At 38.5% G+C, this 16,707-nt stretch overlaps 1 protein-coding gene across 1 annotated transcript; it reads right to left on the reverse strand.

Moving 5' to 3' along the window:
* Window positions 1-663: 663 nt before the first annotated feature.
* On the reverse strand, window positions 664-16,701 carry SLC39A10 (solute carrier family 39 (zinc transporter), member 10; the record flags this gene model as incomplete). Its single annotated transcript, XM_008945540.1, has 9 exons — window positions 664-822; window positions 2,875-3,065; window positions 4,537-4,617; window positions 6,454-6,822; window positions 8,406-8,526; window positions 9,802-10,020; window positions 10,901-11,070; window positions 15,233-15,434; window positions 16,483-16,701. Coding segments are annotated over 9 exons (1,731 nt in total), but the record flags the coding sequence as incomplete, so codon positions are not given.
* Between the last annotated feature and the right edge of the window lie 6 nt (window positions 16,702-16,707).

The following is a 16,707-nucleotide window of genomic DNA, read 5'->3' on the forward strand; positions in this document are numbered from 1 at the left end:
ACCATGATCAGGTTTTGAGTTTCTTCCTCAAAATTTAAGCCAGCATGGTGGTTTCCAGTCATTGCTGTTGTAAAATATAATCCTTAAGCCACCACTATGCAGAAGAATCAGCACAGAATTTATATATATATATCTATGCAGGCATACATGCACATATATATATATATGCATTCATATCTGTATATATCTCTCTATATATATCTCTCTACATACCTATAGGTGTGCTGCTTAAGACTTATGTGGCACTAAAACTTACTCAGGTTCCTTGCAGAGGTATGAATTTCAGCTCTGATGTTTTCTGTGTTCTGTTCAAATGTACTAATGAAATGGTATTTCCCCAACTCAGCAGATCATTCACTGTGCTTTTCCTTTCTTAAGCAAGCAGTGCTTCCTACCTAGCATGCTGAACTTGGCATTTATTTCTTATATTTAGGATTTCCTAATTGCTGATCCCGATTGAGTTTAGAAGATGCACTGGGTAATCTCATCTGATTTGAATTAGAAAAAAAGCAGAAGTTAATCTCTACAGAAACAAATCTACTGTACTTGGGTAAGTAGTGCAAGCCACTGCTTTTCCTCTGAGCAATGTGCATACAGTGGAACAGTGCAGACTCAAAGCCATACAGTAACAGTATTGTAACCACAGTGATTACCAGAATTAGATCAAAACTGGATGTCAAGCACAATTTTATCTTCATAGAGGGCAATCACCAACATGATGGCAAATCCAAGAAGCAGGCCTAGGTTCTGAAGAATGAACTGCCCCACAGGACAATAACCATGCTCTTCATTATCTCCATCCCCATGAAGCATTTCTGGAAGCTAAAAGAAAAAGCAATTCAGAAAGTTATTTCACCACTACTGCATTTATACATGGACAAGTGTACAACATGATACTGTCAAGAATAAATACACTAAGACATAGCTTAAACTCTGCCTAACTACAACATTTGGTAAAACCATGATCACATTGTTTATTTACAAAACAAACTAAATTGCCTTTCCTTTGGAATTTTTTTCTTGTTTTTACTGGATCACTCATCTTCCTGAACTTTTGAGTTCCTCAAGATGATGACTGGCCGAGCATTCTTCAAGTTTTGCACTTTTGAGTTCTTTTACTCAATTAAAATTAAGTCATGCTCAAATAAATATAATAAAAAGTGTTGACTATTTCTACAGTAATTACATTGCTATAAATATACCTTTTATAATGACTTTGCTGATTAACTCAGCCAGTCATTTGTCATATTACATGTTTACACATATTCACAAATGTCCCTTTTAAATATGGGAACAATAACTACTAGTAATTCAAGAGACACTCTGTGTGAAGTTATAAAATAAAAATCTGAAAGCTCTGGATCTTGCTTATATTTTTCATCTATGAAGAAAAGTCAAATAGCAATGGCAAAAGCAACAAATAAATAATAGTGGACTTGGAAGATGTAAAAATAAGTCTTACAAAGTGTTACAAAGCCACCCATACAGAAGAGAAGTAACTTAAAATGTTTTACAAAGAAATGAATTCAAGCAAGCATGAGGTAAATGAAGGGATTCCTTCAAGAATATCCAAAGGTGTGATGGCCAACACTTGGCTGCCATGAGTCCTAGTTATAAAGGTCTTGATGGCAAGCAGGACCAAATGAGATGAAGGTCACAGGAACAGCTCTGTGTCCTGCCCTGAGAAGCTTCCTTGCCTGTGTTCAAGCCCCCATTGGACTAACACAGGATCTTCAGAACCAAAGCTGAGTTTAAGAGGAAGTTCTCAGGTGTCAAGGTTGCCACCCAGAAGCAGGCTGGAAGCCCCACTGGTACCAAGTTTCTTAAGCACCAATGAGGCAGTAGTTGTGAACACAGAACTAACTGCAGAGGTAAAGCTGCTAGAGGGCAGAACAGCCAAAGCAGCTTCTGGTGACAGTGGGAAACTCAGTGGAAGTTGAACCCTCCCTTTCAGAGGTCTCCCCTGCTGCTTCAGTGACACCACTGAGGCTGAGAATCTAGACTCAGCAGCCACGGCCAGGAACTGGCAACGACTGGCCACAGCAGCAAAGGGAAGAGAGGTCTTCATAACATCAGCTGCTTTAGTTAGCACCAGGGGAATGGTACAATGAGCCCACACCAGGGTGCACATCTGACAGCCTCACAGACAGTGATCAGAAAGAGATGTGATGCTGTTTCAGTGAGAACTGCTCAAACTCTGAGTCTGTGGCTAGAAGTAACTGGCAGATGCCTGCCTGCTTTGATGAGTCAGCCAGTCAGAGTCAAACATCATGTTTCACCCCTGTACCAGTTAACCTCTGAGGAGACTGCTGAAAAAAATGTGGTTTGAAAACAGGGTAGCCAGCACAAAGGTATGCAGCAGTGTAGGCTAACAGAGCTACCAGATATGGCAACAAAATCTCTGAAGAGATTGGCACAGTTGAAGAAAATGCATGGTTAAAAATGCTTCAGAACAGTGAAATATTCCATTTTATCCACAGCTGCAAATTGGAACAGGCAACAATTCTAAATACTGGACTGAACTTCAACACTTAGTGCCCCATTCACAAAACCAGAGAATTTAGTAGGAAATTATTATTTGTTAGTTCATTAGTGGGAAGTGTGTCTTTCCCAGCCTCCCCTGTAGTTTTTGTATTTTAACAGGAGTCAGTGACAGACTTTGGTAGTAGAAGCCCAGAGGCAAGCAACCACAAAACTTCACTACAGCCCTCAAAGTATCTGCAGCATTTTAAAAAGTCACAGAAGAGAAACAGCCATCTACTGCCTGCAGTATTTTATGTGTTACAACAACAAGCTTTCTGTTGCAGGTGCCACTTCAAGCCCCAGGTTTTATGCATGGAATGCAAAACCAACACAGAAGCCTAACAGTCTTACCATGTCAACCAGTGCCACATAGAGGAACATGCCTGCAGTGATTGCAAAGATCCACAGGGTGATGTTGTTAGCATACTGTCCCACTGCTGTGCCTATCAGCATCCCTATGTAAGCCATCATGGCAGACAGGAGGTTGTACACAATCGCTTGCTTTACTGTCATACCTGCTTTAAGCAGCACAGCAAAGTCACCTGAAATGGAGACAGAACACAGGGGTTTAGTATCAACCCTTCTCAGGAGAGCAAGCAGATAAATTAGTCTACATTTACTATCTCACCAAGCCAAGGCACTGCCAAAGTGAAAACGCTGCTACAAAGGCTCACAGGAAAATTGGGCAACAGGATATGACAACTCTTGCAAGAACTGTATTTATGTGCAGAAATCCCATGATTAAAGTATGATTTAAAGGTGTGTATTCATCATGCTGATTGTCAGAATGGTAATAGTGAGTGGTGGCTGAAGGTAAATGGAGGAGTCTGGATCTGGTCCTCCCACAGAGAATGCATCTGTGCACACACACTTGTCTTTACTTCACAGCAGTTCTTCATGGCACATAAAACCAGCTTAGTTTTGATCAATACCTGTGAAAATTCCTCTTAGTATATCATATATAGTAGATCATATGCAGTCATGAGGTTAATTAATGTAATAATTCTCATGTCAGATAAGCTAGAAATTAATTGCTCAATCTAGAATCAGAACTAAAGATGTACTTTTTATACAAGGTTAATCACATTAACCTTTAAGTTATAAGCACACCTATATATATATTGCTAATCTTTATGTACTGCAGAAGCTCCACTGAACTAATAGCACCGTTGTCAGACCATGAAAACCTGCTCCATTATTTCCCATTTGTGCCCATTACTTACCTAATCCTTAGGACCTGCCTGTATAAAATGCTTTCCCTCACCACCTCTAAGGGTTTTTGAATTACTAGTTTTACCTTATCATTCAGAGCTAGCAGGTCAGGTAAGCAATCTGTGAGTACATGGACAGTTTAATCTAGCACAATTTCATGTTGCTGGCAAAAAAGACAACTCCTCTCTCTAGGGGCTCTTTTCTAAATCTGGGGATGCATTAAAATTTGATGCAATGTGCCTTACAGCTCACAGGAAAAGAACAGGTTTCATCACAGTCAGCTAACCCCAAGAAGAAACACCTCAATTAGTGGGGAAGAATCAATCAATGGTGCTGGCAACAACACCAACAGGCTTTACCCTAAATACTCATCCACACCTACACAACTCGGCACAATTGCTACAAAGCATCTTCTGACCATCCCTGTGAAGAATTTCACTTATGTAAGCTTGTGTTTATTTATGCAACTTAATATTGTGTAAGGCAAGGCCACCCAGAGCAGTGTGAAAGTCTCTCTATAAAATGCAGAGGTGTAACACTGAAACGTGAACTGTATGCTCCTGAGAAGATCTTTCAAACACGTTCAAAAAGCTTCACAGAACTGCTGTAACTAGATAGCTGCCACTATAATCCTGTATCAATATTCTCATTATCTACCATGAAGCAGGACTGCTCCATTCCTCTGGTCACTGCTGCAGCATCTGCATTGCATTGTATCAGGATGAGTATCACAACAGCTTTTAGACTGATATTTTGAACACATGAAGAGACTGAACACATTGAGCCTATAAAAATAGTTACCTAATTCATGTGGAAGTTCATGGCAAAATACTGCTATAGAGGTACTAATTCCTCCTGTTAGTCCAGCACTAAAAGCTGCTCCTAGAGGGGAAAAAAAAAAAAATTACATGACGTTTTACTATTTTCAAGTCAGAAAATGTAATTAAATAAACTTTCCAGAGATTACACCCTTCTCTTCAAACGAACGCTCTAGTATTTTTTCCACTATGCCTGTGTCCTGTCTCTATATAAACTGAAAATACTGCAAGTGTCCTGGATGTGCACTAATACTGCTTACTTTATTATTCAGTTGATCTGAAACATAAATCCTAGGAGAGGAGAACTGAGCAAAACAGAGACATAAATGCAACAAGCTAATAAACAGCACCACTTTCACATATTTGGGAACACTTTAAATTATTTCTTCATTAAAAAAACTTTAAAGTACATGAGGACAGTCAAGAATCCACACAGTCTAGGTCTCCTCTCCAGGCTGGAAATCCAAACTAATATTTAGCCCATAACCTCTCTATTTCCTTGATGCTTATTTGTAGAGCACATATAAGCAACACTATTAAGACAGACCTTGAAAAAAATAAGAAAAAACATCGGCATAAACCTCTTCCAGTAACTTTTGTGTATGCTAATTTTATTCAATCAGCTTTAAGTTCATGCCTTAAATAATCCTGGGATGAGAAAACTGGTATCAAATTTCTGTACTGTAGCAGAGAAAAGCACAAGAATAGCCTGCAGTAAGCAGTCAAAGCAGGCAAATAACTTAGAAAGATGAGACAGTCTGAAGACAGAGAAGAAATGTAACTTTCCTCTGGATTCCTCATAACTTGCTATATGAAAAAGATAAACATGCTTCTCTAAAATCTACATTTTACCAACGACTCAGCTGTTTGGGCTTGACAGAGGAATATTTAGAAATGGAGTTTCAATACAGTGAAGCTCTCAACAGATGGCGTAGTGATCCTTTTTGGCTTTGGAAGCCACTGTCTAAATCACTTACCTGTTTAATGTGAAAATGAAGGAAAAAGTTAATTTTTATGGAGTTTAGTTTCTTTAGAAATTGTTTGGAGACTATAGTAGGGTTCCATTGTGAACTCCAGACCCTAATATGTAGCTTATCCCCCAACCTTCAAAATGGGTATATTCCTTCTGCTGGTAGTTCAGAACCCTGTGCACTCTTAGCAGCTGCCTTAGTAAAAAATTAAAAGCATCCACCTCAGTAGTCTCACCATCATTTTGACTCGTATGAAATAAATACAAATTAATGTGTTTTACAGTTCAAATCACATTGAGAAGTTTATGTGAATCAAAGTTGATTTAATGAATCTGATAAAATCTGTTTGGCACTTCGATTCCTTCTACATTTGGCTAGAAATAAATCTACTCTGACCATAAGCCAAAACAATACTCTACTCAAACAAAAATTAAATTATCCTAAGTTGTACCATTAAAAAAATTATTACTTCAGTAACTTCATAGTACATTTATTTTTTACTGTACTGTAAAGTACTGAGTACTGTGTAATTCTATGTAACAATAGAAATAGTATTATTATCATAAATAAATACAAGACTGAAAGGCACTTATTTACTATTCAAAGGCAAATACTAAGACCTAAACAACAAATGTGCATTACGTGTGCTCCACAATTCACAAGGAGGTTTGTCTTCTCTATCTTTATTTGGCTGAGATTGCTACTGTCACTACTACCAATACAGTAATCTTGGTGGAAACAGTCATGGAATGTTAACAGAGGGAAGACTATTACAACTGATGGCTTTTTAACTTCTTCTCTGAATGAGATTAAACAATGCCAGAGGAGCTAATTGGAAGTCTTACCTGTGATCCCTGTTAAGTAAAATATTACCAAAATTACTAAAGGTAAGAAGAAACTGTGGAGAAATACTCAGTGCTTTTGCTTACCGATTGCTAAGCCATCACTAAAGTTGTGAATGCCATCTCCCATAATTACCATCCAAGCAATATTAGCTATCCCAGTATCTTTCAGGTCTTTTCCAGAATGACAGTGGCCATGGGAATGATGGGAATGTTTGTGATGCCAGTGGTGACTGTGTTTTCTAGCTATCATTTTATCTTCGCCATGGCTGTCATACTCTGAGTCATGAAGATCATGCCCTTGAGCAGCATGTGAGACATCGTTGTGAGAATGGTGCATATTGTTGTCCTCTTCTACAGACAAGAAGTTTTTGGGAGGGGATTCCAGTTGGCCATCTAAATCAGTTAGTTCAGTTTCATTGAGTCGATCTTCAGACAGAACTGAGTCATCTGCTCCTACATTGAAGCCAGTGAAGAGAGACATGGCATTAATTCTTATTTAAAATATCACCAGCAACTCCTGCCTCATTGAGCCAGGAATTTAAGTGCTTTGTGAAAGCAAAAACCCATATTTTAACACATCCCAGTCCAGCAACATTGTTGTCTATGTTTAGCCAAAACCAAGTCTCTCACTGCCCCATTTTTTCACTGGTTTGCACACAGAGCATGTGGAAGCCTCCACTACAACACTACAGCACAGTGTCCACAGCACTCAAAGTCACTTCTAGCCTGACCTAGGCTTGTATCTGTCATTTGGCTACTGATGAATTTTATGGTTCAGCACTGGAAAAGGATGTTGCCAGGGAAATAATAATGATATATGCTGTAAATGGAATCTGAACAGCTCAGGAAACCTTAACTGGCTACTGTCTATGCATGCCCACACAGGTCACAACTTAGCCTCACTTAGCACAGCAGGATCTGCCACTGATACAACAGATCTTTACATAGTTTCTGCACTGCATGGACCTCTGTGTCAGACATTTGTGTCATCCAGTGAGCTCCTTCCATGTAGCTCATTACCCTGCTAGAAACCAAAGCCATTTTTACAAAGAAACACGAAGTGAAAACAATGCAGAAGCCATATGTGCAGAAATTTTAAGTTTAATTTGCACTTTCAGAGCAACAGTGTCACAAACCCAGTACCTACTCCATGCTATCAGAAGCAAAATTCCTCTAATCACCCGTTAAAAGAAAATTAAGATATTTCAAATATATGTAGCAACGTCCTCACAGTTGAAAGTCTTTCTGTGTTCTATCTCCATGTCCCAAATCCCATTTTAAGTTGTTTGAGTGAAGGAGGCTACAGTCCTAAATCTTCCTTCCACAAACACTCAAGTTAACAAAACTGTATTTGTATAAACATAGCCTATGGATTCTTCACGAACAAATTAACTCAGCAGCCATGCAAGCAACAGAGAGGGAAGGTTATGAAGCAAAGCCCTTCCCTCACCCTTTCAAGATGAGTGAGAGGGCATTCCTTCTGGGCACACACTGCATGAGCATTCAGACTGTCATGAAGGAACAGTACATGAAAGTTGTTTTGGATACTTGAAGGATATTCAGAATCTCCAGTTTTATTTATGAAAGTAAATTAATTTTGTTTAGCCTTCTCAGGCAAACTGTAGTTGGACAGAGTTGGGAATCTTCAAAGTGAAACAGATATCCCCTTTCAGGCTGTGTGTGTTTGGTTTTGATCTAATTTTTGCCAGGGCTGAGCTAGTCAGGCACAGCTTAACCAAAAAACACCCCAAAACCAAACAGAAAAAACCCCAAGGAACCACGGCTACTCAAAACCTGACTGCTTCAGAAGTCTGAGAACCATTTGTATGGCATATTAGGAAGTGTTCAGAGTGCTTTCAGATCTAAGGAAAACAAAATTTAAAAAGATTTAATAGGGAAAGCCTATTAAGTCTTATTAACAATGATTTGCATAATAGCAGCACAACTGTACAAGAGGTTACATGCAACACGCCATAGGTTACATGCCATTACTTTGAATCTCATAATCAGAGAAAATTCTGAAAATAAATGCCTACCTGCAAGGGGTTTGAGCTGAAGCCAGTCAGCATCTGGTCTGTTATTTAACTTGTGATCAGAAAGTTTCCTTCCAATCGGTGATTCTTCAGTCTGTTTTTTCTTGCACCATTTCTGCTTACTCTGCAACAGGAAACAGATAACATCTGGTTTGTGAAAGGACGTGAATGGGAATACAACAAACTGAAAATGCTGTCCAAAAAAACCTTCAAAATAGACTAAGGTACTCTCTCTTAATACTTCTAACAGAAGTATGCGACTACAGAATATTAATCTTTTTTAAGGCTCAGCAACAATATCCACCCCAGTGGAAATCCTCAGCTGCCTACCTCAGAATCTCACTGGCTCACAAACACACACGTGCACACCGGGGTTGCTCCAACAGCCCAGAAGCACAAGGATGAAGTTGTTGTATTTGCTGATTTTGTTCAAGAAAGCAAGCATGCACCAAGAACAGCTCCTCCACTTTGCCCTGTTTTTTTATACTCCTATAAACTTATTTTCCTTTAGCTTGCTGCTTTCCTGTCTGCAACCCATCCAACAGAGATCACAGGTTTGCCAAAGCAGCCTAGGGGATTTAATTATTTAATTGATCTCAAAGAAGATATGCCCAGTGTGACAGCTTTTCTTTTTTTTTTTTAATCAGAAGATCTAAGAAATGCCTCCTCCAACACAGAAATCTTTTCCTGCCTGTCTGATATGAAAATGGAGAACTTTAACATTTTCCACACTCATTTTGGGAGAAGCAGTTAGTTTCACCAAAATAGTTTTCTCTTCAAAGTTGAATGATGGAAGCAAAAGTTGGAAGTGTATTTATGTTGACAGTTAAAAGGATATGGCTCTTTGGTGGCTTGAATTTCTACCCACTGTCACAGTCCCCCTGAGGTACTTGTTCACCTTTTCTACCACCAAAAAGAAGTGAGCACACTCCCAGCCCTAAAAATCCAATCATTCTCAGGGAAAGAAATTAAAATTTGACTGGCAGTTCATAGAGAGCAGGAGGTCTGCACATTTTAGCATTTTCTCACATGCAAAAACTGAACACCTCTGTTACACTAGCATCATTTGCTAATAGTATACAGTTAAATGTCTTGTAAATTGCCTTTCATTTTTGAAGAAAACTCTCAGTGCTTTAGAGAAAGCTGTTATCTCTTTTACTTAGATCTACCTCCAAATATATCTGGCCAAAAAAGTGCAGCCTCCCCATCAGATTCCTACTCTGTCTTAAATCACCTTGTTAAGAAAAGCAGCATCTTTTAGAACAGGGTTTTCTCATATAAAATCACACAGAGTGCAGATTAGCAGCACTTGTTCATGCTCACACAGACCAACTCCTCAGCACTTGGAAGACAACTTCAGGTAATATATTTTAAAATAGCACACAAATTTAGTAGGTACCTTTTGTTTATTATAATGCTTGTACATTCTTATACAATGTTCAATGATGAACAAAACATAAATGCCTCCAAGTGCCACGAGACCTTTCAGCACTGGATCATTCTCTTCTAGGAAGCCCTCAGCCCGAGCTCCGTGTCCGTGGGCATGGCGGTGAGACCGCTTGTGTTCATGAACATGACCTTGGCCATGGTGGTGACTGTGGTTGTGGCCTCCATGTGACTATTGGGAGAGAAAACAGTAACACACAATGATCTGGTGCAAGCAGGAGACTCCAATAGCTCTGAGCTCAGATGATAAAATATGTAACCTTGCCAGAAAACTAGCATAGAAAGATTTTAGAAGTCGGGCTGGTTTTTTTTTCCTGTTGTTTTGTTTTGGTTTTTAATACAAACACATTTTGCCACAGACATTTTTCATCAGTCTATTCAATATGCTAATTAATAACAAAATATTCCCCTAGGAAATTTTTTGGGTGGAGTGAGAGATAACCTAGCTTTAGCTTTTTGCTGTCACAATCCTGAAAATAATAAGGCTGTCACAACGCAAAAGATATTCAGACTAACACTCAGCAATGTCACAAGGAATTGCTATTCCTACACTCACATTAGCAACCAACCACATAATTTTAACTCTTACTGTCAATTATAACCTTGATTGTGATCTGAAATATAAACTTTAAAAAAAAAAAAGACCAAAAATTTGTATTAAAATTTACACAAGGTAACAACATTTCAGAAAACACTTCCCCTTGTAAAGAATTACAGTATACCATCACAAATTAAAAAATCTTAACTTTCCAGGAACTTGGGAGAATTCCTTGATTGAATAAGTTAGAGGTAACTTTGTCCACAAAAGCTCATAAACAGGAAGGTTAATCCCTGTGAATTATTTTAGGTGGTACACAAGCATCAGTAGACAAGAGACAGTAATACTGCTCAATTTAAAATGCTCTCAAACACTTTTTCAGGATGTTCCTCATAGTCAAGTCAGTCTACAGCTGTATCAGGGAACATTTATTTATGGATACTTGTTAAACAACTCCTTGAAAATTCTATTTTCTATTACAACTAAGAAAGAAAGGTAAGGAAAGAATACTTACATGTGGCAACAGATGGAGTAGTGCATCTCCACTCATTGTTCCTACAGCCAGAGCTACCAAGAAAGTTAGAAGAAATTTGAAGCACCATTGGTTAATGATGGGAATCAAGATCACACCTAGCAAGGAAAGCAGGCTAATGACGGTGATAGAGATGATACCACAAAACCAGGCTGTGGGGAGAAATGAATACAGAAAGGTTATCAGAACAATACTTGTAAAAGTTTTAAGGCTGATCAATGACTTTCAACTATCTGTTAAGAAGGTGATTTTCCTTTAACTTAAGTTGTGTGATTGCTCACTCAAAAGGTGCTGAAAAATATGAAGGCCATACTGAAGTATAAAAAATACACAGGCTTATTCACAGTACAATATAGTTAAGGACATCAGAAGACAATCAGCTAAAACAGCCCAGCAATTATTCCCGAGTTCAGTTCCAGGCTTGGACTCTGTGAGCACTAATTCATATTTAACATTTGCTTTTTAACATGATGCTGATGCAAAATTTAACTGGAATCAATATTTCTCCTCCGTTGTTAGGAGTAACATATTCAGTTAGGCACCACTCTTTTCACCTGCTGCTTTGAAACACACATTTTTATTATGAGAAATAAGTAGGACAGCCTTTGAGATAGAGGAACTTTAAAATCAAATGCTGGAAGAGCTTGCAGAGCTGAAAAGAACTTGCTACCAACAAAAAGCATTATTTGTTTTTTCTGAGAACCTCTGTTGCTGTCATTAGAAGAAAAACTGATAATGGGATATGGTACACTCAACATAAGCCTGTTATTAAGGAAAGTGCAAATTTCTATATGACATGAAAGAAACAGATCCTATAAGCAAGCAAACATGGCTCCTGCAGACAGCATCTCACCCAAATAAGATCCTTTTTCTTCTACTTTATCAAGTCATCAGTAAAGGTAAGAATTAAAAACTGTTGTGTGTTTTTTTTTTTTTAACCCCTCTCTCTGCTTCTCTATCTCCTCATTTTTCTTCCTCTCACAAAAACTTCAAAAAACAGTAAGTAAAAACTGTTTCATTCCAAGAACACAGTTCAAATATTCACAGTCCCAAAGATAGGAATAGCTGGTGCTCCTGCTTTACAAACATGAACTGTTTGGGCTAAGATCTTTCATGAACATGATTTCCTCAGTCCAAACTTTTTTATTATTTAAGTTTTAGCCTAAATGCTTCAAGTTCTTCCAGGTTTTCTCCTAGCTTCATGCCACTAAAATTGTTGTTGTTGCAGACCTGGTCTGCTTCAACACCAAAATTTGTAACATCTGCTGTTTTAAATTTTATTTTGGGATATGCATTCTTACAAAGTCTGTAGCTGTCACTCCACAACAGTGCAGAAAAGGAAACAACCCAATTCAAATGCAAAGGGTGTAAGAGCACATCCACCAGGAGAATCTGACTGGGGAAAAGCTTTACAAAGTATGCAGCACACACTGCAAGTCATATTGCACAAAGAGGAAAACAGTGTTGGTGAAGAGGCAAAGACTGGATCAGAGGAAGAACTGGGAAAAAAAGGCTGGAAAACGGGAATACAAAAGAGGTCTAAAGTGGAAGCAGGACCTGCTGACCAAAATACTGCCACTCCACAGATCTGAATCATCCCCAGAGCACTTCAGTCATGTACTCTGGATTAACTGGCTCTGCTGCAGGAAACATGGACTTGCAAGGCAATCCTGAAGCAAGCAGCCAAAATAAAAATTACACAGCCATTTGACAGGACATTGGATCTCCAATCCAGGCACAGACATCGTGATGTGAAGTGCCAGGTTAGATGACCAACAGCCTTACATAGAGAAAAATGGGAAGGAGATAATGCAAACTGGCTGAAGTTTCATATATCAGAGCGTAGCTCTGGCAACACGTCTCTGAAGGGCTTTACATACTCTCAGGAATGATACAGTATCTAAACACGGCACCATGATTAAGAGGCACATGAGAATCAGATTACTGAATCTGTGCATCTCTCAGATCTTGGTTGTCAGCTTCTGCCTCTGTTTAAAGCCTTAAAAAATGGTATGGAATCAAAATTATCAGCAAAAGCTTGCTGTCAAGTAAAGAAAAAAAATACATACAAAAGCTGTGCATGACCCCACAGTTACAAATAGAAAAGGACTACTGGACTACTAAGAAACACTTAAACAAAATTCCAACACAAAATTTTATAGAAGGACTTCATTGAACTGTAGTGTTCAAAACACTAAAATGTTACAGAATTGGAACTAATATGCAATATTCTGAACACTGCAAGAGCTCTTAAGTCATAAAAGATCTTGGTGTGTAACACTCCTAGGAATACTGTATAATGCTTGCTCAATGAGGTGAGGTTACTGTGCACTGGGTTATAAAGTATTTCTATGGAAAAAACCAAGAGGGAGGAGATTGAACAATTTCTTCAGCAAGGGCTCTCTGTTCAAAGAGTGGGTAATGTCTGTTAGACAGCTGCTCCCACTGGATTTGGGCAGCTGTCTGTAAATTAAAACAGACTCACGTGTAAGTCCTTGAAGAACCTCTATTAGAGGATGCTACAGAACTATTTGTTAAGTACAGCAAGAAAACTCAACATGGCTTCCTAAATTCTTGGTCATCAGTTAATTAAATTACTTTCTTTAGAAAAGTGCACTATTAAAGCCAGTGGAAACCTTGCAGGTTAGTATCAATCAATAGAAGCAGCACTAGTCTATTAGATTTTTTTGAAGCTCTAATTAAAACTAAAGATAACTACAAAAAGCTAGTGTCTGCATTCTCTTAACTTTGGCAAATTTTTCTATCTAAAAATGTTTACATTAGCTTGGGTAAGCATTCATTTTCATTTCAGTAGAATCCTACAACCTGCAGGTGAAGTTACTCCATGACTGACAGTTGTTCTACATGTCCTACAATCCCCATATACCAGTTAAGATCTCTTATTTTGTGATTCACTTCCACACTTAATATGAAAAATTATTATTATTCCATCAGCTGAAGTCTCACTGTAGTTAATACAACAGTACATGGGAAATTGTTATGAAAAATTATTTATCATTCTAATCAAGTTGACCTGTTTTAGAGGTTACTGTTTGTTTTCAGACCCAAATCAGTAAGTTAAAACCCAATTTTTTACAAATAACAGGCAAATGTGTTATTTATATTCAAGCCATCAGATGCCATAAAAACATGTTAAATGCTCACAACAAGCTTCAATAACTTTGCAAATTAAGCCTCTTAAAATGTTAAAGGTCTTCAAGCTGAGTTATTTATCAACTCCCTTACTCAGTACAGAGGAAGAAAATGCATTCTTTTAAAAAGAAGCACTCATCTGTAGAAACTTTCTAATTAACTGGTTCAAAGCATGTGCAAGATGACAGCTTTGTAGATGGTTTCAACATTTTAATTGGCAGAAAATGCTTAGAGCTACTCTAGAAGTCCCTTTGGTAATAAGGCAAGGGTCAACTCTTCCTGCAATGAGACTACCCAACAAAACAATTTGCTGTCGTATAAAACAGTGTATCTGCTTTACAGCAATCTTTGCACAGTTAACAAGGGAGTAGCTGTGTCAGTATGGGAGATTCATGTATAACAAGTTAATTATTTTAATTAACCATGGTTAAAAAAGATTACCAACAATGCATTCTTTCCAACATCTATTAAGATCTACAAGAATGCAGTTACTTCAAGCTTTATTTCTAACAATGCTAATAAACATCTGTATGCTAATTAATATTCACAATTACCAATATTTTTATTTTCAAAACACGGACATTGTACCCAAGGTTTTTTACATTTCTAGTATTTCACTGCAGCTAAACATCTGACAACATTTCCATTATATTTTATGAAAGATAGCAGTAGTAAACATATATTTTCAAAAATATACTCAGTTATGAAATCACAGCAATGAATGCTGCCCTTAAAATAACTGCTTTAACAACAACTGCCTCTTAGCTTAGAACTATGGTAACAAGGGAGAAAAGTCTACTGCTAGAACATAACAGTAACACCTGAAAACATATTTTGTAGTGAATGAACTGGGATCACGGTGCTGTTCTCTACTCCTGGATGACTAGATCCAGTTCAAATTTATCAAGAAAATTTGTGCCAAAGTAACGCTGCAACTTTCCAGCTTTGAGATAAATACATGGACCACTTCAGCTGCACTGAGGAAAAAAACTCCTGACTTAAAGCAGCATGCTGCCTCAAATTTCTTCTAATAAGCATGCTTCATTTCAACCATTCCTTTACGCTCTACAGTCATTGTAAAGTTGTATGACATTTCCAACTTTGAAGTTAATATGTGCAATACAAAATGATTTTGAAGGCTTTAGGTGTTAACAGACGTACCTGATGCACCTGTTTTATCTCTGTTTTCAATTGATGCATTTTTACTTTTCATAAAATCTTCAAGCTCATCATAATGTACAATACAAAGCCTTCTCTCGATCTGGTATAGCAAAGCAGGACACATGTATACAAACAATTCAGGAGATATTGGAGAGCTGGTTTCCAGGCCATAGTACCGTAGCAGCTGGGTAACATTTAAGCACTGCAAGCAAATTGTACAAACAAATTAAATACAGAAGTAACTATTTCGTCAAAAACTGCAGTTACAGGAAATTTAGCATATGATTCGAGGACACAAACAGAAAAGTAGGAAGTCTGGCCCACAGCATTCCATCAGTTCTAAAAAATGTCCGAGCTCATCTAAGTGGTTTATGAGGGGAAAGAAACAGTAAAAATACCTTCACTCAGTCTCCAAACTCCTGTATAATTTTTGATAAATGTCCATGAAAATTAGTTTCCATACTCTGTACCATTATACAGGACAAGCAACGAAGAAAGCAACAGGAAAGAAGTGGAAGAACATACATCCAAACCAGGTTTTCTAACACTTCTCTTTACCTATCAACCTCCTGTGGCTGGAGTGTCACTTTTAAATTCAGTCTAAAAACTCAAACTTGGTACTCACTCCACCCCTTCCTATCTTGACTTCCTGTTTAAAACCATGACATCAAAATATCCTGCTTCTGCAGTTAGCTGTAGTAGAGAAGGGAAAGTACATCTGTGGTCCTGGCAGAAATAATGGATGCTGAATGGAGAAATGGAAGAATTTATACTGAGCACAGGCTGGCAGAAGCTACAAATACTTTACTTCACAGTCTCTTAGGACAAAGAAAGCAGAAGCATGTTGAAAAGATGCAGCTGTTTCTTTTAGCAAAGAGTTTCTGTGCAGCTTCCAAAGATGTTACTGTTGTTAGATTCAGACAGAAGACCATAAAAGGTGTGTGGGAGAGTATTCATGAATATTGGGAAGGCAAAAACCCCCACCTGTAAGCGGAGTGTCTCAGAAAGCTTTAAGGATCTCTTTTATACAGATAAATAGGCAAGAAGATCTCTGAGAAAACAGGGGTGATGGGCAGACAGAATTGGAAACTCAAGAAGTAGACTCAAAACTGTGGCCATGACCTCTAGCATTCGCTCTACCTGTATTACCCAATGGTCACAAACACGCTTCTGCATTATTTGTGTGTATGCACCTTCCATTATTATGCAACAGCAGATGTCAGCTGCCTGGTTCTGCACTTCACACTCACCTCTTCACGGTCACGCTCGTCTTCCCCGTGGTCCTTCTGACTGCGTGCTGAAAAGAGAGCGTGCTTTCTGACGCTGTGCCGTGCCACTCGCTTGCCGCTCTGGCGCTGCCTCTCCTCGTTACCCAGACCGGAGTCCTGACGCCCGTGACCAGCAGGCCGATCGCCGCCGTGCTCGCGATGGCGCGCGTGCGGGCGGGAGGGCTCGTGGCCGTGCTCGTGTTTGTG

This window comes from Merops nubicus, unplaced genomic scaffold (assembly GCF_000691845.1).
Source record: "Merops nubicus isolate BGI_N331 unplaced genomic scaffold, ASM69184v1 scaffold7328, whole genome shotgun sequence".
Taxonomy (NCBI): Eukaryota; Metazoa; Chordata; class Aves; order Coraciiformes; family Meropidae; genus Merops; species Merops nubicus.